This window comes from Petromyzon marinus, chromosome 46 (assembly GCF_048934315.1).
Source record: "Petromyzon marinus isolate PM22_M1 ecotype Great Lakes invasive population chromosome 46, UKy_Petmar_22M1.pri1.0, whole genome shotgun sequence".
NCBI classification, from domain to species: Eukaryota; Metazoa; Chordata; class Hyperoartia; order Petromyzontiformes; family Petromyzontidae; genus Petromyzon; species Petromyzon marinus.
In genome coordinates this window covers 12,698,876-12,725,705 of record NC_133712.1, presented here as the reverse complement: position 1 = coordinate 12,725,705, position 26,830 = coordinate 12,698,876, and the positions used below count along the sequence as shown (strand labels likewise).

The following is a 26,830-nucleotide window of genomic DNA, read 5'->3' as shown; positions in this document are numbered from 1 at the left end:
CGGTGGAGTTTTAAAAGTACTGTCCCCCCCGGCTGCCCATAGGAATGGCCGACAGCCGATAATAATTAATTGCCAATAGCCGACCACCAGTAGCCGGCCATGGGGATTGGGTGAAGTGGAAGAATTTAGCGTGGATACCAGATCACTGCGTGCCGAAACGGTACGTGTACTCGGTTTTTGTTAAGCTACAAGTTACGGTCAGTTGTGTGTGCGTGAAGAGCGATGGGCATCGTTTAAGATGGATTTAAATAAACAGCTATAGGTGTCACTTTTTTTGCCTGGGTTGAGCGAGTGGAGCTGTAGGGGAGCGACCCCCTCCATCAATGCGCGAGCAGGAAAGCAGGTAGGTGAGAGAACAGAATGGGGTGGGCGGTAAGTCGGTGAGTGAGGAAGTGAGTCAGTTCTAGGGTGGGTAGTTGGGATTGTTGGTGGATGAGTGACTGGTTTGGGCGGATGACTTAGCGAGCAGATGGTTGAGAAGGTGCCTGAATGAGAGCAGACTGCTGGATGACTGTGCGAGTGGGATATTTGGAAAGTGAGTAGATGTGAGCTTTTAAATATGTGGGATAGAGCAGGTTGATGGGTGATTGACCATTGTGGGCAGGTGAATGGGAGAGCAGTGAGTAAAGAAACAGGCGAGTGGGTGAAGGGATAAATAGATCTGTTGTATGAGTGGATGGGCGAGTGTGAGCATGCAGGCGAGTGCCTGCGTAGATGAGTAGGTGTGTGAGGGAGCACTTAGTTCAGCGAGTAAGGATAGCTCTGGGGGTGGGTTGGCTCGTGCATGGGTAAAGTTTCTGGGTGAGTGGATAGGTAAGGAGGTGAGCAAGCATGGAGGGCGAGTTGGAAGGCAGCAGAACATCCTGATGGTAACCAGAATTCTTGGGTTCAATACCCAAACCGATCAAGTCTCCCACCTCCATAACAAAATCAATCACAAATCACACGTATCAGTTCCAACAACCATTCAATGTTGACTTCATCTGCCCACCCAGATGTATAAAACTCTGGAATGTACAAAAGTGCCCTCCGGGGTTCCTTGTAACTGTCGTTACGGATATAAAAAAAAACCCAAACACAATGACCAGGGCTTAATTTCTCTCGGAATTTTTTTCAGGTCGCTGGTAGATCTAGTTGGCATGCGACTAAGTAGCCACAGCCCGCAAGCATGAGGTATACTGGATGTGGTGTGCGATGGACAAATCATTTTCTCCTGTGTCGCAGACCTGGACAGACCCCGGCTGAAATTAAGCCCTGGTAACAACACAAGGTACACAAGAAAACTAAACGATAAGAGACTTCAAAATCAAACAACACGACACCGACGCGTCCTGTGTAGCTCTCCCGCTTGCTTTAGGGTTGTACTGCACGGTGCCGGGCACAGGCCCAAAAACGCCAAATGGCCAGCAACAAACAGACGCACTGCTGACGTGATTAGAATACTGAATCTTTTTTAAGTTCATATTCTTGAACGGAACAAGAGAGGGGGGGGGTGTTTGGGATGATGGAATTGCACAGCAGAGTAGTTGCGAGGAAAGAAGCAGAGAGCATTGTTACCTGCAATGTGCAGAGTGGGGTGAGTTTGTGAGCGAATGAGTGGATGCGTTGTGTGCGTGAATGAGTACGGTAAGTCGTTGAGTTAGTGGTTGTGACTTGCAGCGTGTTGGTTGAACAGTGTGGACTAGATGAGATGAAACAAGCCGCGTCTCGTCGTAGACAGAGTCCTCAACATGGTCAGAGGAGCCAATAAGTGAAATTAACGGGAACACTCAAAATGGTAGAAGCGATCGAAAGAATAAAAGGGGGCGACTGCCAAACCAGGTGAACGAATGACTGAAGTGAATCGGCGAGCGCTGGATCATCAATCAAGTGAACCGTTGGACGTTTTGCGCTACGTGCTGGGAGCCGCTTCTTTAGGGTTGGAGTGAAACGTCGGACATGGTTCGGAACGACACGCGGTAAGCATAACCATAAAACGCGCCGGAGAGGTACACAGCAGCACAACCGCGAAAAACCCTACGCAGTCACGTTTCTCTGTCTTCACGTGCTCCAAACGAGCCAGTTAAATAATCACAATCTCCCACTAACAATACATTCCGGCTGTGTCAAATCCTTCGATTGCTACCGCTCGTTGCACACGTGTTGCGCGTACAGCCCTTTTGCCAATCCACTGCTGGATGACGGCCTCCCCACGCAGGGTGGGGAAGCCGTGGTCACTTGGAACTTCACGCCGGTCGGTGTGGATTGGCGACGGTGGGAAGCGGACGAGCGGCATCGTAGAAGTACGGTACGACAACGGGTTGTTGCTGTACTGCCCTGCTCACAGTCCCGAAGCAGCCTGGTACCAACCTGTTTGAGCAAGATGGTCGTCTATCCAGGTACTATTGAGGCTCAAGCTTGCTTGGCTTCTGAGATCTGATGAGATCGGGGTGTGGAGCAGGTGATTTTGTGGTTTTGCGCTGCGGTGGTGAGACGTTAACTACCCCGCCTGCTATACAGGTGGGTTTGAGCCCGACCCTGAAGCCATATATATTTGGAGTTTGCATGTTCTACCATGCGTATTTTGCTGTGAAATTTCCACGAGCCACTTTGTTGAGCTGTCGTTGGTGGCCAGGTAACTTCTGTGGGCCTTACCTAGTAAAATAAAAAAGTGTTAGTTTAGATTTGGTGAACTCTTAATTCACATCACCGGTCACATCCGTTCGTTATCGATGTCGTTATTATCATCGCCATCCGTTACCGCTGTCCGTGGTCATCACATTGCGCCGCATGCGACAGAAAATAAATCCCAACGAGCTCTCAAGACAGTTAAACAAAGAGACGATGGACGCGTGGCTCCTACATCAAGATACGCCGACTGTTTCGCCCCCTTTTCTGCAAGTGACGACGAATCTCTGTCGACGCTCTCTAAGACGATTAAATAAAGGAGGCCGGTGCAGTAACAATAACCGGGGAAAGTAACGATGCACCGATTCATCAGTTGATATTTTAATGCTTGGGGTAAGCGACGCTAAGCACGAGAATCGACGTTCGTTTTAATTGTAAAGCTGCGACGGTGAGCCAATTACGTTGATTCATCCACTACTTTTTTATGGTCGATCGCTGTAGCACCCCCCCCCCCTTTAAAAATGGCGGCCGCCCCTACATCCTGCCGCCCGAAGGCGGGAACCCCCCCCCCCGACGATCCACGGCCAGCGTGATGCAGCCGAAGAAGATGCCACCAAGTTGCGTCCATCACCTCCTGTACAGCGGCACACGCTGCAACAAAGGCGAGACTCTTTTCCCCAACTATTTGCGTGCCACCCGGTTGGTCGAGTAATAGAACCGATAACCGGTAGAACAACCGGTTATTACTCAAGTAATCTAATTGATTAACAGCGATTCGTAAGCACAGGGTACACATACCAAACCACGTGCATGAGCACGTTTGGTCAAATCATAAATGTCATACGTTAAGGACTTACGTGTATTAAATAAAGAATTAATTATTGAATCGATTTGCAATCATAAACCATAACTGAATCGCAAAATGGCCAAATCATGACCTGACTGCACCTGTAAAAACCCCTCATTGCAAGAGCTAATTAATCTCATGAGGCTCTCACCTGGTTATAATAGTAATGTACATGGACAGTCCTTTTATTAATCCACTGCTGGATGAGGACCTCCAGATATCATACGTTATCTGAGTATACTTCACGCTAGTAAGTGTGGGGTGGTGAAGGCAGTGGGGCATAGAAGCCGCCACCTTTCAATGACGACGATGAAGATGATGTCACGAGCTGGCGGCCACATCTTGTGCACGCGCCACTGCCAAGTCTCTTAATTTTCTTTTTAATAAAAACTCTGAAAAGGAAGACGATGACGGCGACGATACTGCCACCGATTGCAACAACGCCACCCAACGATGACCTCGACGACGATTTCACCAGCCAGCGGTCACACCGGTGTACGGCAACGCAGTTCCCCCCCCCCCCCCGAATTTAATCTCAGCCAATTAAAATCCCGGTCGCAATGACGCCGATGACCGTGACGACGATGCCGCCGCCGGACGTCGCCGACACCGACCGACGGTCTTGACGGTCTCGCCGAAGGCGACGACCGCGCCAGCGACCGGCGGCATCGGCCGGCGCTGTCACAGCTGCACGCGCTTCTGGAAGAGGTAGGCGTTGGTGACCTGGTTCATGGCCACCAGCGCGGCGAGCACCGGGCATGCGGCGCAGGCGAGCCACGCGGGGCCGGCGACGTGGGACGCAAACCACGCCGAGCACAGGCCGAGCAGCACGCTGGTGCAGGCGAGCACGTAGCCCAGCAGGCCGTAGGTGGCGTGGTACAGCTTCAACTTGGCCAGAGACACCTTCTTGAACAGCAGCTTCGGGTAGAGCAGAGCCGGGCCGCAGCAAGCCTGGCGCGTGGCACACGGTGCAGGGGAGCGTGGCGCACAGGGCACGCGAGTTTTCACGCGGAACTTACAAAGCCACGCGTTTGCCTTTGTTACCATGTGACAACTATAGGGACCGGGAGGAGTCTCATCCGGGAGAGCGACCCGACGCATATTAAGTAACCTCACCTGTAACTTACTGTTACGACGAATGATGTCCGAAACAAATTTCTCATTTCATCACGTACGTATTAATGTCGATGAATGTTTGTGCACCGTTTTCAATATCTTTTGTAACGTTGTTTTTTTGTTTGCTCAGATTTCTATTCGGTTGCTTTTGCTCCGATTGATGTTTTCATTATTGCTGTATTTTGTTTTCTATTATTTGTTGTTGTTATTTTGGTGATGCAGGTCAAACCAGAAAATATGAGCCTCTCTTAGTCTCTTGCGTTCTCACCTGGTTAAATCAAATAAACGTGGTCTTTTTTGTTGCACACTGCACACGCAAGTGAGCAATGAGCAAGTGGGCAGTCGACAAGGCAGGTGGAGGGATGGATTAGCGGTCAAGAGAGTGATAAAGAAGCGGGCGATCAGATGGGTATTTTAGTGGGCAAGTGAATTGCGAATGAATTGGTGAGCGGGTAGGTGAGTAAACGTGCAGGTCGGTGGGTGAGTGGGTCAACAGATGAATGGGCGAGAGGGTAAGTGGGCCATTGGTTGAGTAAGCTGGCAAGTTGTTGAATGAGTGGGCAAGCGGTGGAATTATTGAACGAGTGGGTGGGTGTGGGTGGATGGGCGAGTGATCAGGGTGGGTATAAGAAGGCGTGTTGGTGTGCAGATGAATGGGCAAGTGGCTGAATGAGTGAACGAGTTGGCACGAGAGCGACAGAATGAGTGAGTGTGCGAGGGTGGGGGGGGGGGTGTAGGTGCATCAGCTGGCAATAGGGAGTGCGAGCGAACGAGTGATCTATAGCGCGCGTGCGTGGCCTCCGACCTGCACGAACACGTAGATGCAGGTGATGAGGCCGAGGAGGCCGTGCCACGATGAAAAGTGCGGCCGCCCATTGCGCTGCTTCTCCCAGCAGATGGCGGCTAGGCCAGCGACGGCGCAGGTCACGGCCAGCGCCTGCAGCACCCAGTGCCAGCGTGCCCGCGCGGCACGCGGCCACGAGCGCAGCGGCGAGCAGTCCGGGGAGAACAGCAGCACCGCCTCCGTCATGAACAGGCAGAACTGCAGGGGGTGAGCGGGTGAGAGAGAGAGAGAACGGTGAGCGGGTGAGAGAGCGTGCGGGGGTGGGAGGGAGAAGGGGTGGGGGGGGGGGGAATGGATGAGAGAGGGTGGGCGAGACCAGCGGCCGAGATGAGCGAGAAGGTGAGAGGGTGGGAAGGATGAGTGGGTGAGACAGAGCGAGGTCAGAATCAAAAAATTTATTTATACTGGAGGAATCCGATGAGCTATACAGCTCTTATTCACAGATGTCCAGTGAGTGGGAGAGAAGAAAATGGCGCGACTGTGACGAGGGGCAAAGGCGGTAAGTGGGTGAGAGGGTCAGAGCAGGTGATATTGGTGAAAACATGGGGTGAGAGAGTGATGGCACCGTGACGAGACTGAGTGGGTGACAGTGTGTGGGGTGAGAGCAAGTATCAAAATGCGGTGGGGAGTGTGGTTTAAAGTTGAGTTTCCCAAGCTTCAGTCCTCCCTACCCACCACGGTCCAACTATCCACGTTTACCGGTCTTCTCCATTCAAATACTACAAATCAAGTTGTTACATACCTCAGATGAGTACCCGGGTGTGATGTGTAATCATCGCCACTGACCACCCACCCCCTCGTATGCCATTCTGGCCTTAATAGGTGCTCGCTAACAGCACCTGCCCCAAAAGTATGTTAAGACTGCAAGTGTGAGTGTGTGCCATTTCAGCATTCACAAGTACTGTGTAGGCTACATGGGGGATTTATATGTCAGCGACGTATCTGTTTCATAGCGGCACTTCTACAATTACATTCCGACTGCTGCACACAGACAACAAGTCCATCTTAATTAGAATCACCACTCTGTAAGTCACGTGGGACACACAACATCTACATCTTAATTTGAATCAGAGTTCTCTACATATCATGTTTAACAGCCATTAGGCAACGGAACATGTATATGAGACTGACAATAATAGATCATTCTGAGTCACAAGTACTGGATTTTGGGAAATCGCGGGTTAGATTATCATGATGACGTAGCAGTAGAAGCGTCTTACCCCGAGCGACATGAGGAACGGGTGCCAGGAGAACACACCTAGAAGGGGGAGACATCATCACGTGAACTCCGATCATCCTTGCAGGAGCGGCTTTTGGCTAGCCATCAAACAAAGACGGTCACCGCATCGTGCGGCGCTTTCGGATGCGCTTTTGCGGCCGTCTGGAACGCTCTTCCTTTCGATATTAGGAAGCCGATGGGAGCTATACAACTTTTAAATCAAGATTGAAAACTCATTTATTTAAAACTGCTGTTTGTGTTTAGTTTGGCGTCTTTCCTCCGCACCTCCGATTAGCACGGTTGGCTACGTACGCTGAGAAAGAAGTTCAACATACATACAGTACATACAACTTCACTATTTATGCTGTAAGCGTATCCACCGTTACACTTAAGCGACAGGAAGAGCAACACAGGGACAAGGAAATGAACTCACACGGGGCACGTTACACAGACTGCTCAAAAACGTGAGTTCGGGCGGAACACGTGGCGCGTCTGCTGCTTATGAGATCACTAGGTCACTATGTCTGGCTATGCCATTGTGTCAAGTATCCCCATCTACTGCCGAGTATTTTGCGTCAGGGTCATAAGGTGACGGGCTTGTCACTGGGTAATTAAGACAGGTAAACTAATGACGAAATGTGCAGTGGACACCTACGGGCTATCTGCCCATGGATTGTGATGATGATAATGATGAAACTATGGACTATCTCAAACCATTGTAATATGCACTCCTTCGACGGAGGAAGAATAGTAAAACTACGAGAACTCTCCGCAGAGGCTAGCAGACCTCGACACTGGCATATAGATATTGAACGTATTGCCCAAAGAAAAAATAGAATTCGGAACAGGTTACCATTGCTGCCAAAGAGTCCACGGAATCACACTGGACAGGTCATTAGGTCAATCGGTCATCCCAGCACCAAAAACGGGGTCGGTTGGTTTATGTTAATTATTTGGTGGTGATGCTGCGGGGGTGGCGTTGGCAGTGGTGCATAAGCACAAAAAAACCCAAAACGTTCGTCAATAACAACACTGAGTGGCTTTAAACAATATGTAATCAGCGACGTTTCAGGTAATAACCCTTCTTCATAGTACACAAACAGAGAGGCCGGAGAGATAAAGTTATCAGTAAGGGTTGGAGGTTTACTTAAGGTCATTCGGCAAATTGGTTATGACCTGCCGCTTGCCTGGCCAGTGGGTAATTCTATCACATTCCCAATGCTTGCACGTCAGGTGACGACCGGTGGCGAGATATTAACTACCTCGCCTGGTATGAAGGAGGTCGTGGGTTCGATCCCGATACTGATGCCTGTATATTTGGAATTTGCGTCTCTCTCCCCGTGGTCGCGTGTATTTTTCTCCGGGTCCTCTGGTTTTTTCGCTCCAGATTTGTATTCAACATCACGCGTTTAGAGTATGTGGCTGTCAAATTTCAACGTGATGATAAGGCACTACTTCATTGAGCTGTCATGTGTGATAGCCAGGTCGGTTCTGAAAAAGAGCTATATAGCTCAGTGACCCTTACCTGGTAAAATTGAAAAAAATACACTAGACTCTTGATTATCCGCGTGTGGTTTTATCCGATTTGCGGATTAACCGCGCACTTGAGGTTTGACATAAATTAACAACTCATGGCTGTTCCTTTAAGCCCAAATGAATAATCTAAAAACACCTATACATTGCTATTCTTGGAAATCACATGCTTAACCAGAACAAATGGGTCTTGGTTAATCCGAAATCCACGTGATTGCCTCTACAGTACAGTAGTTGTCATATCTTTACAACAGAGTTCGAGTGATTTTGATTGGCGTGGCTCTGCTATCATCCACTTCGTAGGCAGAGTCTTCTGCGCGGGAGCAGGAAAGTGTTATCAATGAGCACGCGCATCGATGGGTAATTTATACCTATATTCACGGAGATCCGCGGAAAATGGTTATACTTTTGGATTATCCGCGAACTTGAATGATCCGCGGCCGTCCTCCGCGTCATTAGCGCGGATAATCAAGAGTATACTGTAGTTTGATGAGAAGTTATTTACGGTGAGTCTCATGGTGAACACACGAATCTAAAGTTAAGGCAGACTCTGGGGCTTTTGGTACAGACGCAAGTTGGCCTGGAATGGTGTCGTGAAGCATCACTTAATTGAAGCCGTGATACTGCCAGTTTTTTAGTCTGCTCACATCATTTTATTTTTGCGGACTTCTTGCCAGGCCCCCTTCCCAAAAGAGATTTTAACCTCAAGGGGTTTTTACCTATTTAAGTAAAGGTGAAATAAATAAAAGAATCTCTCCTTGTGCATCAGTCTGGGCCGATCAATCGCGCTGAGGGTTACTTTATACGCTCGTCTCCGTTTGATGTCAGACACGAAACTTAATTCCCACCTTACTACCATGTAAGATTTTTACTTAAAACTTCCGTCACTGGCAGGAATTCATATCCTTTGGTTATTTCGGTCACGTAATGTAGATAGAAAAAATATATAATAAAAGAACCAAAGAATATTTTTCTCATTTTATTGCTATTATTTTATTGTTATTATTCTTTTTTTTTCTATCTACGTGACTTTACCGAAAGACCCAAATAATATAACTACCACGTGTTTTTTTTTGTATGAACGAGGTCATTCGGGTCACTCACTGCTGCCCGGCATGCTGAGCGCCGCCAGGGTGACGGTGAGCGCCACGCAGCCGACGTGAGCGGTCAGGCACGCCGCCCTCCTCGGCCACACGTAAAGCGCCATCTCCCCTCCTCCACCTCCTCCGCCGGCTCCTCCAGCCTCCATGGCCTTCACGAACGTCTCCCTGCTACAGCCACAACAACAACAACAAATTTCCCCTCCCCCCACCACCGCTTCGTGTAGCCTTGACAAGACGTCTTTTGTAACGCAGCGAGTAGCCAGGCACCTGTGAAGGCCGGTACGGCACACCAACTATTTTCTATTTTTGTTTGACCAGTTAAGGGCCCGTATGGCTCTTGTTCAGAAGCGACCTGGCCACAAATGATAGCTCAACTAAGTGGCTTATCGCGTGTACATTTACAGCGGACAAACACCACATCCCGCCGCCGTTTATCTCCAGAGTCAGCGGCGTTTTAAACACACCGCAGCGGGTATTTATTTTGAGGCTGAGTCGACCCACGACCGGTTCAGATAATCGTCACTGGTTGTTGGGGGGGGGGAGGCCCGTGATCGGGAATCGAACTGGGTTCGAGAGAGAGCAAAAAAAACACAAAGCCTGCTACGACCTACGCCTCAACGCGTCCGTCAACGCCACGCAGCCACAGAGGGGCACGGGGCAAGCGCGCGGGGCCACGTTGGGGCCACGTTTGACGGCGCGCGCCCCACCTCCACGCAGTGGGCACGTGGATTCCCAGACGCGGACACTTCCGGTGAGGCGAGGCGGGGCGGGGCCCAGCGAGCGGATGTTGCCTCCTTCCCCTCCCCTCCCCCCTCATGAATATGTAATGAGGACTAATTAACATATTCGCCAGAAGTGTCCCCGTCTCGGATCCACGTGCCCACTGCGTGGAGGTCTGGCGCGCGCGCCGTGACTGCAGGGTTTCATATTCTTGGTTCTTTCGGTAAAGTCACGTAGAAGGGAAATAATAAAAAAACAATTATCAATAATCTTATTGTTTCCCTTCAACGTGACTTTACCGAAAGAGCTAAGAATATGAATTACTGCAGTCACGAAAGCTTTAAATCAAAATTATCAATAATTTTTATTTCACGTAGAAGGGAAATAATGATAACAAAATTTTAAATACATTTTTTTATTAATAAAACATTTTTTTTACCGAAAGAACCAAGAATATGAAACCCTGCAGTCACGAAAGCTTTAAATCGAAGAATATACAACATATCCATACTCTTTGGTCCTATTCGGTAAAGTCACGTAGGTAAAAAATAAAACAACAAAAATCACGACGTTTCGGCCACAACACAAGTGGCCTTCATCAGGTGAAGGGACCGTGCTGTCACGAAGACAGCGTTGGAATGAAGAAAGGCAAGCCCAAGTCGCGTCCTTTAAGCTGTGTGGGAGGGAACAAAACGCTTTGACAAAGGAATTAGCATAAAATGTTCATAGAGCACCTGACACGGGGGGGGGGAGGGGAATTTACAAATGTATAAATGATGGTGTGCGAGGAAATGACCGTACAGCAACGTAACGGACCGGCACGGGGAGGGGGAGGGGAGTTTACAAACGTTGTTTTGAAGGGAAATAAGCTGCTATGAAAGTTTGGTATATCACTACTTGGATAAATATACTGTACCATTGAAAATTAGTTTAATGTTTGGTATGATTTAGAACATCTTTCCAATGATTGATTAATTTTAAACCATCTTCTCGGTTGAAATTGTGTCTGTGTTTGTAAATCTGAATTGCCTCGTGGACAAATCTCTGATGATAACCTATGGGTTTGCAAAGGACCTTGGTATCGGAGAACACTATATCGTGATCACCCACAGCGTTGTAACAGTGGTCAGCTACGGCAGAAGAATTCGTTCTGCCGTGTTTCAAATCTGATTTGTGCTCGCGAATTCGGTCAGAGACATGTCGCTTCGTCTCCCCGATATAGCAATCACCACAAGTGCAGCTCAATTTGTAAACCCCGGGGTACTGTAGGTCAGGAATTACATCCTTCACGGATGGGATCAGGCCACGGATTTTGTGTACTGCATTGACCGGACCAGGATCTTGTGTTTGTTTAGAATTTTGGAGATCTTTTTAGTAACGCCTGCTATATATGGTAGTGTGATGGTTTTGACCGGAGTATCAAGTGGTTGTTTCTGTATGGAGGGAGAAACAGCTTGGCGGATGGTACGGTCAGAGTATCCGTTTCTATTGAGGAACAGGTGTACATGTTTTAATTCACTGGTCAGGTGGTGTTGGTCCGAAATGCAATGAGCCCTATGGTATAAAGTTTTGATGAGAGAATTATTTTGGGCTGGGTGGTGGTGGGAATCAGGTTTCAAGTTGGAATCTGTGTGGGTGGGTTTCCTGTAGACAGAATGCCCCAATGAGCCATCAGGTCTCCTCTCAAACAGAACATCTAAGAATGGTAGCTTGCCATCTTTCTCCACTCCCATGGTGAATTTGATGGCGGGATGTCTGGAATTGATGTGGTGTAGGAAAAGGTTCAGAGCTGGGAGGCCATGTGGCCAAATGACGAAAGTGTCATCCACATATCTCTTCCACAGGGAAGATCTGAGGGTGGAAGTCTGGATGGCGTCTGATTCAAATTTCTCCATGAAAACATTGGCTATAAGGGAGAACCCATGGGGATACCCTAATTTTGTTTGTAGAAGGTGCCATTCCAAGTAAAGTAGATATTAGTGAGGCAGTGTCTAACCAGCGCAGGTGTATCGGGGTCTAGTCCATGTTGTACCAAATTTTCAATTATTTCAATGGTATCAGGTAACGGGACCTTGGTGAACAGGGAGACCACATCGAAGCTGACAAGGATAAAACAATTTTCTTGCTCTGGTTTTCAAACCTGATGATGATTGCTTGTGTTGCAGTCGAAACGTCGTGATAATTGTATTGTTTTATATTTGTATTATTTTATTGTTTCCCTTCTGCGTGACTTTACCGAAAGAACCAAGAATATGAATTCCTGCAGTCACGAAAGCTTTAAATCAAAATTTAAGTAGAATGTGTTGTCTATGTTTATCTAAAGATGCGCATTTTGATGTGACGTCACATTTCTCACCCCCCCCCCCTCGTCACACATCGTCACAAATGTTTGACCCCCCTCCCCCGCCTAGGTGCGTGACGTCATTTATGGACGACCCCTAATACACTCAAACATGATAACAAATGTATGTTAATAGCTTCAAGTCTCCCACTTGTTCGCCATCATTGTCAACGCATGCCCCCTGGAATCTTCTTCAGGTGATCTCCAGAGCCCGGATGAAGCACATTTATTGTGGTATTATTGCAAATTCTCACAAAGTGTTAACATTTTTTGTTGAAGCACCCTGTATAGGATTTTGTTTTGGGTTAGATCGCGTAAATATATAAATGTTGTGTCGTTAAACCCGCCACCACCCGACACAACCAATTCGTCAGGTTGTGTCATGTAAACAGAACGTGCTAATTCGTGACTAGTACAGCAACACCGGTAGTGTTGGAGAGCCAAGCCACAAACATTTACAATCTGAGTACGACGTTTCGCCAGTAATTACAACCAGCTTCATCAGGCGACAGACAGATTTGTGGAGAAGTTCCTCCTTGTTTGGTTCCTTAAATAGAGGGGTAGATGTGATGACAACATTTGTGTGCTCTTATTACGCGGGGGTGCAGAGCTTTGTGACGTCATATTTGAGGGGGGGGGCGTCTGACTTTGTGACGCCGTGTGACGAGAGGGGGTCAAAAATCGTCAAAAATCGCGTGACGTCGTTATATGGACGGCCGTTCTTTTTTTGTTTCATTCTATTAAAAACGATAGTCCCTTGTAAGTGTTAAAAAAAAAATTAAGCACCCCGCGTTATGAATTTACTTCCTTTAATAAAGGACCCCCTACGTAAGATGGCCGCCACCGCCCCCCCCTCACCCCTCACAGCGATGACGTCACCCCGCCCTCGCGACGCCCTTGGCCTCGACTCAACGCGCAACCCTCGCGCCGTTTCGAATCCGTAACGCGGATAAGCACGCAGCTGGACGTTCCCCGGCTTCCTATTCGTCACCAGCCGCTCAGCCCAGCAGCCAATCCGACGAGCGTTAGGGGGCGGGAATTCGCTTGTGCGGTCTAACAAATCGAATGCCCTCCCCCGCCCAGCCATCGCCCCCCCCTCACCACCACCATCGTCAGTCCCTCCACAGGCATAGCAACTCGCCGGGGTTCCCACAACGTTTGCAAGGGGGGGTTCCTCTCGCGCGTGGTTCCTTTGCACGGTCCCTGTTGGGGAGGTGAGGGGATCTGAGGGCCCTCGGCTCGCCAGATGGCCAACTCGCTCGTGCGCGCCGCTCTGAGGAGCTCGGCGCTCAGAGACGTCGCGACGGGGCCCGCCAAGGTGAGTCGATTTACCATCGCCGCGGACAGATTCATCATCACCATCATCATCACCACCAGCTCGATGTAACGGTAATCTTGCGATAACCTTTTCCTCACGGTTTCGACTTTTTCAATTGTAATAATACACAAACAATTTTTTTTTTAAAACTCCGAATACGTAGCGCGTGCTGTTTTTTTTGCTGACCGCAAGGCGTTGTTTTTTTGGGGGGGTGGGCCTGAATTAAACGAATTAAAACAACCGCGATGAAAATTAAAACTAGTGTAGGGGCCAAAAGGAATGACATCCAACAGATGAGATGGAGCGATGGATTCGTGTCGTGTGGCATCTGCTGGGTGGAACAGGTCCCTGCAGGGTGGGCTGGTAGGAACATTGGAATTTTGCGCAATTTTATTTTTACACCCCAACAGCACGAGATTTCACTTCGTTAAAGTATTGAAAGGGGACGGACGGACACATTAATCTATTGCAGGCTGGTACACTCAGTTTACAACTTCGTTCCTACCAGTATTGTGATAGAGTTCTAGCAGCAGCAGGAGGTGGCGGAGGCGGGTTGGGGAGGCCTTCATCCAGCAGTGGATTGAACGTGACTCATGTTGATTCTAACGTAGACTGTGACCTTTGGCACGAGCAATTGGCATTGCCCCTTGTGACTTTAGGTTGTTTGGAAGAATCGCATTGGGAATGTCGCGTACGTACGTAAGCTGAACTACGTGAATTTCGATTTAAAGCCTTCGTGACTGCAAGGATTCATCTTCTTTGGTTCGTTCGGTAAATTCACCACGTAGAATGAGAATAAAATAATAAATTAATGAAATAAAATAACACAATAAAATTCTCACGACTTTTCGGCCACAACACAAGTGGCCACAACACAAGTGGCCGAAACGTCGTGAGAATTTTATTGTGTTATTTTATTATTTTATTCTCATTCTACGTGACTGAACTACGTAGCCTACATAGCAACATCAAGATCCCCCGTATAGCATTAACAGACTGTTGGGGCAAGTGCTGTTAGGGGCCGTCCATAAATGACGTCACACACCTGGGGTTGGGGGGGTGTCAGACATTTGTGACGATGTGTGACAAACAAAGGGGGGGGGTTGAGAAATGTGACGTCACGTCAAAATTCGCAACTTTAAATATAGACAACACGTTCTACTTAATTAAATCGACTTTTTAATAAATGTTTTCTCCTACAACATCAGAGTGCAGCGCCACATTAAATACGCACCACAATGACAATAGTTTAAAGCGATTTGAAGCATGTTTTTTTTTGGGGGGGGGGGGCAGAGCTTTGTGACGTCATATTTGAGGGGGGGGGTCTGACTTTTAGTGACGCAGTGTGTGGGGGGGGGGTCAAAATTCGTCCAAAATCGCGTGACGTCATTTATGGACGGCCCCTTAGCGATCACCTATGAAGGCCGGAATAGCACACGAGGGGGTGGGTGACCACGCACCACGCCCGGCCGCCTTTGTCTCCCCCAAGTGGCGATGTTTTTACGCACCGCACCAGGTACAGTGCTCATTTCAGGCGACCAGGACCGGTTCAGATAATCGTCACTGATGTTGGCCGTGAGCCGGAATCGAACTCGGGTCGCAGCGACATAGCCCCACCCCCGCAATCATCATCATCGATGATGATTGTTCACCGTTCAGTGGCGTCACTAGGGGGGTGCGGACTTCACCGGGTGACACCATCAGAGGGGGTGACACCAAAATGACCGTCCATACAATGTCTGTTGCAGTGTTTAAGCAGAATTTTTGTTATAAAAAAAAATGCCCCCGCAGTTAGTTATAACATACATTTTTTTCGTAAGCCCAGCTTGCATGTACTGTATAAATATATCTACAAACTCTGTGTGCTAATTTACGTTTTTGAACCTTCTAATGCGCTCCGGTCAGAGCAGTCATTGTTGCCCAACTGCAGTGACGCTTCGAGTCACGTGGTTTCGTCTGCACGCGCCGCAAGCACGCGCTGTTGTGTTCGTCGCTGCTCGTGGTTTTTTTATAGTCGCTGATTTTGTCAAGTTTTCTGGTGTTTTAGCTACAATATTGTGGTAATTAGTATTTGTGAACCTATAGCAATAACGTTTTTGAGAATTAAGTAGTAACTAAAGGAAATATTGTAATTCCAAGCTGTGATTTAAATTGTGCTAGTTGTTTATGTCACTACTTATTGCCATTACTTTCAGTGATATACGGGAATTACGATTTACGAGTAACATTAGTACAAAAAACATTACGAAGGATTCTATATGGTCTGGTGCGGGCGGGAGGTCAATGGGGGGGGGGGGGGGGGGTGACACCATGAGTTACCGCAACTGGGTGACACCATCCCCAGTGACGCCACTATCACCGTTGTTTCGGGTGAACCCTGTAATTAGCTCGGCGAGCACCCCCTTCGTTCGTGCACCGCAGTGGCAGCAAAAACAATGTTCGAATCGGAATTCAGGGTGAAAGCGCGAGGGAGACCATCGCTTCGGTGCATCATTTCGAGCAAGAAATCGCTGTCCACACACGATCGTCGTTGGTTGATGTTGTTTATTATTGTTGCAGTTGCTGGTGGCTGGAGCCTCATCGCAGAGATGCAGCGTCAGCTCTGTTGTGAGTCTTGGCACTCATGACCTCGGCCGATCTCCGTGACCCATTGACCTTGGCACACATGACCTTAGCACTGTTGTGAGCCTTGGCACTCATGACCTCGGCCGATCTCCGTGACCCATTGACCCTGGCACACATGACCTTGGCACACATGACCTTAGCACTGTTGTGAGTCTTGGCACTCATGACCTCAGCCGATCTCCGTGACTTAATTGACCTGTGACCCTACCAGTTCCGTGACCTCTCCACGGCCTCTGCCCGTTTTCCCCAGAATGTTGACCACCTAATTATTTGACCACATTTCTGGCGATCCCAGATTCGTGACCCCTGACTATGCAGAATTTAAGACCGGCGCCCCGAATTGCATGACCAGGTGGCTCTGCAACAGGGCAAGCGGCTCACAATCGGAAGGTTTTGAGTTTAAACCCTGATTGGGGGCGGGTGAGGGTGACTCGGGCCATCATCCCCTGCAGGGTCGGTAAAATCTCCACAAACTACAGCTCCGTCCCACAATTTGTGTGTTGCCTAATAACCGCTCCAGGCAGCCATGCAGAAAATATCTCATTTATGCGGGGTAATTAATGGGAGAGATGGACCGGATAACACTAAAAGACGTATCATACAAAACGTGTCCATTGGCACGTAGTCCGACGTTTCGCGGCACTCTCTGGGCACATCCATGTGGCACAGCCTGAAAACACGCAACCGCGAAAGCCTACGCAGGCAGTGTCCAGCGCCGACGACGATTGTCGTCTACCCACGTCGAGTTGGGGGGGGGGGGGCGACGACCTGGAACGCGTCGCCCGTGTTCTCATCGTTTCTCACAGTAGTTGGTTAACTCGACGACGTGTTTGCGGTCACGCGAGTGACTGACCCCTCGACGAGTTTAGGAGCAGCGCATGCAATGCCGAGCGCGCGTTTAACCCACAAGCCGGATCGCCCGCCCGCCCGCCCGCGGATAACCGAGAGCTAACTGGCAATCTCGCAGGCCACAAACGCACCGTTAATTCGCTGCTGCGTTCGCTAACACGATGGAACGCAATTGCTTTGTTTTCATTGGCTAACGTATAGGGCAGCCATGGCGCTGCTATGACCTCGCGGCTTTTGGTTAGGTAATAATTATAATGTCCCTTTATTTACCAAAGAAAGTCTTACCGAATCTCGTGACTAGTCTTCAAGAGGGTCCTCCCTACATTGGAATGTTCGGCCAAATCCATTCACGAGCGTTTGGTTTCGTGTGGGATGAAGCCAGAGAACATGGAGTAAACCCTACCAAACTGTATGGGAGGGTGACATTTAAAGCTTCACAGATGGATATAAGAATCCACTGCTGTTTACATTATGAGACCTCCTTTGCCAGAAACAAGATATAGGAATAGGTTTTACCCTTTTAACTGGTCCAACACCAATGGAGACTAGGCTCTAAGAAAAGCTGTCTCGGGTGTGGACCAATCAAATTCAAGGACAGTGCATATTATTATCAGAGTTGTCTTTTTTCTTTGCATTTTGACTGCTTGTGTTGTGGTTATTGCAAACATGATGCCTTGAATAAAGGTGTCAGTTTTTGTGCCAGTTAAAAGGGTAAAACCTATTCCTAAATCCACTGCTGTGTTGCCACCTCGCAGCATAAACCCACAACACCTGGTATTCCCAGGCGAGTGGCATGGTTGACATGGGCCCTGGCGCAAGACCTGAAATGAGGGGTGCCCCTGTCCAATTTCCTATCCAGCCTGCAAATCTGAGCCCCTCCAGCGCAGTTATGCCACCTGCAGACTCGACAGGCAGTCTCCCATCCAAGTATGAACCAGGTTAAAACCTGCTTAGCTGCGGAGATCTAGCGAGGTCATGCACGTTCGGGGTTATGCGGTCACAGACCCCGAGCCAAATTAAATTTTTCCATAATATTGGTCGCGATAGCCGACGTGTTAAAAAATTTCCATGCAGGCAAAACACTCGGTCTAAATCTCACCAACGTGTGTGACGCTTTCACCGACTGACTTAATTTGTGAATTAAACCTCAAATTGATAAGTAATTAATGGATTAACAATGATTGTGTGATCAGGGCTTAATTTCGGCTGGTTGTGTCTGGGTCAGTGACCCAGAAAAATATTCCCTTTGATTCTGTATGGGCTGTGACTACTTAGTCACGTGCCACTTAATCCAGCCTACCAGTGACCCGGAAAATATCCAGCATGAAAATTAAGCCCTGCGTGCAACTAATGCTGTTGTGATTTCCACAATAACCATTTTGACCCTCTCCCCCCTCCTGTTTTCAATGCAGTCGCGATCAAAGATGGTGAGTGAGTGAGTGAGCATGTGAGCGAGCGAGCACACCGCCACTAACCCATACACCCGCGCAAGCCAATTCACGGTCAATGTTTCGGGCCTCTGCGTTGGCAGCTGTGGATTTTTGTGGGCGCGCGAAATCAAATTTATTGTGCGCCTGCTCTGGTGACTGCGCCGAGACCGTCAACCGGCCGCGCTATCTAACGATTTGAAGAATGCGGCTTCACGTTCAGCGTTCGGGGGTCTGCGGTGCGTGACCACGGTTGTGTTGAGGGCGCGACCGGACCCACAATAAAAATGGGAACAATGGGCTCGTTGAGCATTTGAGACGTTACATTGCAGCTCTACAAGGAGGCTGGGTGGCTCGCGTGGCCAGACGCAGTGAGCCGACACCGCTGACATCCTCAGTTTGAATTGAGTTTGAGCCGGCCGTCCGAGATTAAACCGGGTTCTCAGGTACAGCTGGTTGTGGTCTTAGCCCGGTCACCGATGACTTGCGCAATGCATTTCCCCGCCAAAGGTATTTTGATTTGAAGAGTCTCCACAGCACAAACGAATGTTTTAGCGGCGTTGATCTTCATTGGTGGCCCGGCGCCAGTTTATGGGCAGACAAGTGTATGTTGAACGTCTTTCGCACCGTACGTAGCCAACCGTGCTAATTTGAGGTGGGGGGGAAAGACAACAAAGTAAACATCAAAATAAGTTTTAAAGAAATGAGTTTTTCAATCTAGATTTAAAAGTGCATAGCTCCAGCGGCTTCCTCATATCGGAAAAGCATTCCAGACGGCCGCAGAAGTGCATCCGAATGTACGCGATGCAGTGACCGTCTTTGTTCGATGGCTAGCTAAAACCCGCTGCGAGGACGACCGCCAGAGAAATGTGGAGTTTCCACCACAGACTCGGTCGCCAATGGAAATTTGTGCCACTGCGTGTCCCTTTGAGCAGGAGGACGGTTAACCTCGTTCATGCCGCCAACGCAGACTCCCGTGGTTGATAATAATATTAATAACAAGTGACATTTGTAATGTGCCATCTTGTCAAAGACCAACTCCAAGCTGCTTCGCGACAAGCCTGTACAGCACATGGCATCATAAAGGCCGATCTTGCAACACTGAGCCATTTGTCACGCATTTTGTTCTCACCAGCCTGTAATTCGTAGACCACACTTCAGTGGTTTTACGTGCAGCATTCAACCATTTATCGCACTTCCTTTTCTCAAAAAACGATCTCACTTGTTTATAAATCCCTTACAACGGCGCAATGTGTGGCCTGATTTAAAACCAGACAACAAACGGTGCGACCCAGTCATGCCGCATGTTACAATGCGTCGATACGCCGTATGTTTAATTTCTTTCGCACCGTACGTAGCCAACCGTGCTTATCGTTTGGCTAGGTTTAAAAGTGCGTAGCTCCGGTGGCTTCCTAATATTGTCTTCTCATCAGCTGTTCAACATTTTACTAAAAAAAAAACTCCTTACACAAGAGCCATGTGGGAGAAGTCTGCCTTAAAACCAGACTGAGAAGGGCGTGACCGAATCGCTCCCGTATGTGACCATGTGTCACGAGGCTCTCCTGCCCTTGACCTTGGATGCCCTCCTTTGATCCGAGCCGGCTCTGGGTCGCAAAGACCGGCGCTGGGGGGACGTTGCGTGTGTGCCAGCCGGGGCCGGTGTCGCCAAAACAACTAAAAACAAAAGTGCGTGTCTTCGCGGGACACAGGGCTACAGCTTGTACTCCGAGTTTCCCCGAACCGCCACTTTATCCCCATGCTTGTAGTCGGCTCAAGGTGACATCCGTGGCTGGCCGACTAAAGGTTATATCGTGACGTGGCTGATCTCTGGGGTCACTTTAATAATGGCGGCCGCCCCCTGAAGGCGGGAGATCCACGGTAAGCCACGGCCAGCGCGACACAGCTGATGATGCCAATGACGGCAAACTCCGGCCATCACCTCCCGCCCAGCGGTACACACGGGTGCCGGGACAGTTTTCTTTCAACAGTTTCTGCGTTGTTCGATTAGTCGAGGAATCGAACCGAAAATCGGATCTCAGCTGCGGTTACATCCCGACCAGTCGCCCTCCCTTGACCTCCTAACCCATTGACCTGTTGAACTGTGCAGCCCCCGCCAGCGCGGTACGGGGGGCGGCACACGGTCGCCATGATCGCCGGTGACGGCATCGGCCCCGAGCTCATGCTGCACGTCAAGGAGGTGTTCCGGTGAGTGTGGGAAGTACAGAAATGATTGTTACGGCAACGTGGACGACCCCCCCGAGCGGGACCTCGTAACCCGAGGTTGGAACCGCTCCCACATGAACTCCGTCGGCCTGTAACATAATGCGAGCGGGATTTGGCCACAACACCGTCACACCACTGCCAGCCACGATCCAATAAGAATAAGACTTTACTCCAAACGTGTTGCTCTTAGATACTTGCCCTGGATAAAACCGGCAGAGTGGATTAAACGGTTGCCCAAAATGTGGAAACTGCGCTGCCGGGACCCGTCTCGGTGTCCCTGCCTTGCCGGACTGGGCACATCCTGCCTGGCAGAGTCGCTAAGCGAGCCCCATGGTCTCGTCGTTGGTTGGGGGTGGAGTCCTATCGTCACGGCCGAGGACAGAACACATGATCATTCGTGATCACGATGCGTTACTCGATCCATGCAAGTGCACGATTGTTCCCGACTTAATGAGAGACGTGTGGGCGACGGTGTTGTCAGTTGTGGTGCTGGTGGTGGTAATGATATTGATGGTGGTTGTTGTTTTATTGGCTTTTATTCCGTCAATCGTGTTCTCTTGACTGGTGATGATGGGAACGGTGTCAGTGATGTGAGTAGCGATGGTGCCGTTTTCGGTGCTCAAGTCGGTTTTACTGTTTATGGCGACGACGATGACATGGCAGGTACGCCGGCGTGCCGGTCGACTTTGAGGAGGTGATCGTCAACTCGTCCTGCGTGGAGGAGAACGACATCCGTAACGCCATCACCGCCATCCGCCGCAACGGGGTCGCCCTCAAAGGTGCCGCCACCATCGCCGCCGACATCGCCAGAACTACCACCACCATCACCAGTACCACCATCGCCACCTTCGATACCATTCCTATTAATATGGCTATCACAGCCACCACCGCATCCGCCCCACTCATCATTGCCAATACCACAACCATGGCCACTGCCAAGTCTAGCACCACAGCCATCGACATCTTCACCGCCATTCGGCGCAACACCACCGGCATCACCACAGCTATGGCCGTGGATATCCTCTCACCGTCCCCTTCCCCTTCCTCCGCAGGAAACATCGAGACGAACCATAACCTGCCGTCGATCTACAAGTCACGCAACCTGCTCATTCGGTGAGCGCGACGGGGCAATCCACTGCTGGATGTTGACCTCGCCAAGCCGTCGCCATCTCTTGCGTCGATAGCGATGATGGTGGTGGTGTTGTTGGTGTTGATATTGATGGTTGCATCATTGGTGGCTTTGTTGAAAGTGGTTTAGGTGTTTGATTTTGACGATGACGGTGATGATGTTGATGTTAATGTTGGCGATATTGACATCGGTGTTGGTGATTGATGATGATGATGTTGTTGATGTCGCCGTCGGTGATGGTTGATGATCGTCGGCGGCGTTGGGTGCTGTTAGCACGAGCCTGGACCTCTATGCGAACGTGATCCTGTGCAAGAGCGTGCCCGGGGTGAACACGCGGCACCGCGACATCGACATCGTCATCATCCGCGAGAACACCGAGGGGGAGTACAGCAACCTGGAGCACGAGGTCAGCTCGCTCGCTCGCTCGCTCGTGCAGAGACAAAGGCCCCCCCCCACGTGCATCGCGCTGCATCACGAACCCCGGCGACTCGAGTTCGATTCCCGCTCGCGGCCACCGACACCAGGTCGCGGGCTTTCCTGCTCTCGACTCGGCCTCAAATGAGTACCTGGAGCGGTGTGTGAACACTGCCACGAGGGAGACAAAGGTGGCCGGGCGTTTTGTGTGCCCTACCGGCCTTCAGAGGTGTTCACTAATAGCACTTGACCTCAGCAGTCCGTTTCGCCTATTCGGAGGATATTTGTATTTTTTTTTAACCCTCGCCCGACCTAACCCAAATGAGTACCTGGTGCGATGCGTAAACATCGCCACGCGGAAGACATGTCCGAGTAGCACTGTTAGTTCAGTACGGTGCAAAAGAAGCTCAACATACGTATATATACATACGTATATATACATACATACAAAGGCGGCCGGGCGTGGTGCTGGCTTCCCATCCCCTCGTGTGCTGTGCCGGCCTTGATTGGTGCTCGCCAACAGCACTTGCCCCGCTAGTTTGTGAAGGCTACATGGGGGGGGACCTTTGTCTTTGCGTGCGTGCATCTTGTGTAGGGAGTGCCGGGTGTGGTGGAATGCCTCAAGATCATCACGCGCAAGACGTCTTTGCGCATCGCAGACTACGCCTTCAAGTACGCGCAGACGCACGGCCGCAAGAAGGTGACCGCTGTGCACAAGGCCAACATCATGTGAGTGAGAGCCCAGCCACAACACCTCGTCACCACCGTTGGCCATGATCCAGCCACTGTTGGATGAGGGCCTCCTCAAGCCACTGCCATCCTTCATGGCGCCGGCAATGGCACCATTGCGGGTTTCCTCCCACATTCGTGAAATTTGTTTGCAAACATCTTGATATGTAGAGGACGCAGAGCTCGGGCAACTATTGCTGCCGGCTCAATGCCTCCCCCGCTCGCCTGCGGTTCCTCGCGCCTCCCGATTCGCCCTCCGTTGTGTTGTTGACAAGTTGTGTTGTTGTTGTTGTGTGCGCGTGAGTGGTGAGCGGTAGTGTCGCGGTTAGCGCGCTGTGCTGAGACGGCACGTGACAAGTTGTGTTGTTGTTGTTGTTGTGTGCGTGCGTGCGGTGAGCGGTAGTGTCGCGGTTAGCACGCTGTGCTGCGAACCCGACGACCCGAGTTTGATTCCCGCTCACGGCCAACACCAGCGACGTATTTTGGAACCGGTCCTGGGCCTCCCCTAGGTCGACTCTGACTCAAACGAGTACCGGGTGTGGGTGTACACACCGCCACTGGGGAGACAAAGGCGGCCGGGCGTGGTGCTGGCCACTCTCACCCCCCCCTCATGTGCTGTGCCGGCCTTCATAGGTGCTAACAGCGCTTTACCCCAAAAGTCTTCAGGCTATACGGGGGATCTTTGCCTTGGGTGTGTTTAGGAAGCTGGGCGATGGGCTCTTCCTGCAGTGCTGTCGTGATGTCGCCAAAAACTACCCGGACATCGAGTTTGAGAGCATGATCGTGGACAACACGACCATGCAGGTGAGAGGGCGCAGGTCAACCCGGGTTCACGGTCCTAGAGGTCACGACCACAGAGATCTCATGACGCAGGGGGATCATTGGTTGCCGCACCGAAGTGCTGTTGGGCAGTTGAACCGGCGTCGCAATTTCGTTAGAAACAAATCTTATTTTAGGGTCTGGTTGTTACGGTCTCACTTGTAATGTGTCTCATCTCATCGATAACCACATGGGGGGGGGGGCGGGGTGCTGTTGTGTGTGGGTTCCCTTCCTTCCCTTTGCCTCCTGCTGTCCAGCTGGTGTTGCAAGCCGGGCCAGTTTGATGCGGTGTTGAAGCATAAATCATGAACACCCCGAGTCAAGAGCCGCATGGCTCACAGGGTTATAACTAATAAATGAAACTGAAAACCATCATCATCATGTGGACAGCAGGGTAGAGGCACAGTGGTAACTTGTATCTCACAGCAACAAGGACCTGGGTTCGACTCTCGCCTCGGGCACCTGTCTATTTGGCATGGGTTTCTTCCCCCCGCTGTGGGGGGGGGGGGGAACAAGCAGTCTGTGGGACTCGGGTGGGGCTTTCCTTCACAAGTAATTCACCATTATCACGGTCTTGTCGAGAAAGAACAGCAGCCCACCACCCCGTGGCTATGTGGGGTGACTCTCTCTCCTTTCCCCCTGCAGCTGGTGTCCAGGCCGAACCAGTTCGACGTGATGGTGATGCCCAACCTGTATGGCAACATCGTGAGCAACGTGTGCGCTGGCCTTGTGGGCGGGCCGGGCCTCGTCGCTGGCGCCAACTACGGCGAAGACTACGCCGTCTTCGAAACGGTGAGCGCCAGGGTGGCTGGGTGAAGACGCTCCCCCCCTCCCCCACCACTGCGAGTAAGCGCGTGAAAATGTATCGGGCGGGGAGCAGCGGCGCAGTGGTTAGCGCGCCGCGATAGGAACCAGGCGAGCCGAGCGCGATTCCCGCTCATGGACACCAACACTGGTGACGATCATCTGATCCGGTCCTGGACCTCCCCTAGGTTGACTCCGCCTCAAATGAGTTACCTGGTGCGGTGTGTGGTAAAATTTCAGCACTGGGGAGACGAAGGCGGCCGGGCGTGGTGCTGGCCACCCCCACGCCATCTCTCATCGATGCTGCTCGCTAACAGTAATTGCCCATCCTGTCTGTTAAGGCTTCAGGGGAGGAGGGCGGGGAACCTTTGTTGTGTGTGTGAATGTGCGCGCGTGTTCACAGGCGACGCGCAACACGGGGAAGAGCATTGCGAGTCGCAACGTCGCCAACCCCACGGCCATGCTGATGGCCAGCTGCCTCATGCTGGAACACCTCAAGTGAGCACCCATCATCAAACTCATCATCATCATCATCACCAACATAATTGTCACTGTGACCATCATCTTCATTAAGTAGCGCCAAAGAAGTTCAACATACAGACACTCACCACTGTCATCACTCTTATCACATCCATTCACCACAAACATCGCCGTCGTCCCATACATTTCCCATTCATCACCGAATATCTGTCTTCCTTCCTGCGTCCGTCCCAGGTTGGGCAAATATGCCGAGCTGATCCGGAACGCGGTGCTCAACACCGTGAGCGAGTACAAGGTGCGTGGCGGCGCTGGCAGAGGGGAGTTGAACGTCACTCTCGGCGGCAGGGCGGGTGAAGCGTCTCTAGTTTGCCGATGAGGTCACTTGAAGGGATCTCAGAAGTAGTTATGTGCGATGTCTCCTTCCGCGGGCCGTTCGCTCACACAGGGGTGAGCGTGCCGAATGTGGGCACCACCCCCGTCTCTCTTCGTGGCGAGAGCAGAATGTTTATATTTTACAAAGCACGAAAACGTCAGTAAACGCTTTCTTTCGTCCAAAGCCAAAAGTTATATTTTTCCTGCTCTTAATGAGCCTCGAGGTATTGGTGCTTATGGCTTGTTTACTGCCATGCAGAGCCAGTGGTGGAAATTTCACATTCCTACAGTGGGGGTGAGTCTCTGCATCAGACAACCATTGTTGGAAGGATGATGGGCCTTCGTAAACCCAAACAGGATGTGAACTCACAACCTTCCGCCTGGGGGGCTTCTCACTCGATCGCTGAGCCGCACGGCCGTGATAAAAAAATGTTTATAAATAAAAACCCTGGGAGCGATAGGGAAAAAATTATAAGAATTAAAAAAACGTGGTCGAGTCTGCGTGGATTTGGCAACCCGAGTGACACTGCCGCTTTCCGCCGTCACAGATTCACACTCCGGACATCGGCGGGCAGGCGACCACGGTGGACATGGTGCAGTCGGTGATCAAGCAGGTGCAGCGCAACGACCTGCACCGCACGATGTAGTGCGGGAGAGGGAGTGAACGAGCGATGTAGGAGCAAACACGCACACGGTTCAGCAGCCAGATTGTGTGCCAGATCGCACACAACACAAAGATCCTCTCCCCACCCACTCCCTCACAGTATAAACGTAACGGATTGTTGGGGCAAATGCTGTTAGCGATCACCAATGAAAGCCAACTGCACAGTCGACCTCGGGGCAAGGCCCACGACCAGTTCATATATTCCTGGCAGACGCGGGTTGGGAGTGTAGCCTGCTAACCACTGCGACACAAAGGCATACACTTGCACACCTGGGGTGCACATGCGTACATCCACTACAGCATACTCGCACAAGATTCACACAGCACACACACAAGCAGATTTCCACTGTCAATGCATTTGTCTAAATCAGTCTGGCACACCCCTCCCCTAACCCCACATAGCTTCATGTCTACATCACCCCAACTGTCTCTCCTCCATCTTCCCCCACTCCAATGCAGCTGGCTGTCGTATTCAAGTACTGTTTTGCATGAAACGTGGCTATAAACTTTGACTGCGAGTCGTTAACCTTGGCAGGCTTTGGGGTTTTGAACATCGTAACGCTTTTAAGGCTTGCACTGTTCTGCACATGTAACCCGTTATCCCGATTATGTAACTTAAAAAAAATAAAAATCACTGCTCTGGACAA

General features: G+C 50.4%; 2 protein-coding genes across 6 annotated transcripts; one reads left to right on the top strand and one right to left on the bottom strand.

The window, feature by feature from the left end:
• Positions 1-950: 950 nt before the first annotated feature.
• On the bottom strand, positions 951-10,080 carry CYB561D2 (cytochrome b561 family member D2). 4 transcript variants are annotated; one of them, XM_076074187.1, is made up of 5 exons: positions 9,734-10,080; positions 9,271-9,437; positions 6,635-6,672; positions 5,376-5,612; positions 951-4,405 (listed from the first exon to the last, which is right to left on the bottom strand). In XM_076074187.1, exons 2-5 carry the CDS (start codon positions 9,413-9,415, stop codon positions 4,136-4,138), a joined length of 690 nt encoding a protein of 229 aa, XP_075930302.1. In that variant the 5' UTR covers positions 9,416-9,437; positions 9,734-10,080; the 3' UTR covers positions 951-4,135. The 4 variants fall into 4 exon arrangements, with proteins under 4 accessions (XP_075930302.1, XP_032827607.2, XP_032827608.1 ...); XM_032971716.2 differs by having other exon boundaries at positions 9,881-10,080; XM_032971717.2 differs by having other exon boundaries at positions 9,977-10,080.
• Positions 10,081-13,401: 3,321 nt separating this feature from the next.
• On the top strand, positions 13,402-26,830 carry IDH3G (isocitrate dehydrogenase (NAD(+)) 3 non-catalytic subunit gamma). Of its 2 annotated transcripts, XM_032971388.2 has the most exons (13): positions 13,402-13,648; positions 16,208-16,255; positions 18,535-18,549; positions 20,657-20,754; positions 21,436-21,551; positions 21,825-21,885; positions 22,175-22,307; positions 22,911-23,044; positions 23,746-23,848; positions 24,509-24,655; positions 25,071-25,165; positions 25,382-25,442; positions 26,068-26,830. In XM_032971388.2, exons 1-13 carry the CDS (start codon positions 13,577-13,579, stop codon positions 26,164-26,166), a joined length of 1,182 nt encoding a protein of 393 aa, XP_032827279.1. In that variant the 5' UTR covers positions 13,402-13,576; the 3' UTR covers positions 26,167-26,830. The 2 variants fall into 2 exon arrangements, with proteins under 2 accessions (XP_032827279.1, XP_032827280.1); XM_032971389.2 differs by lacking the exon at positions 18,535-18,549.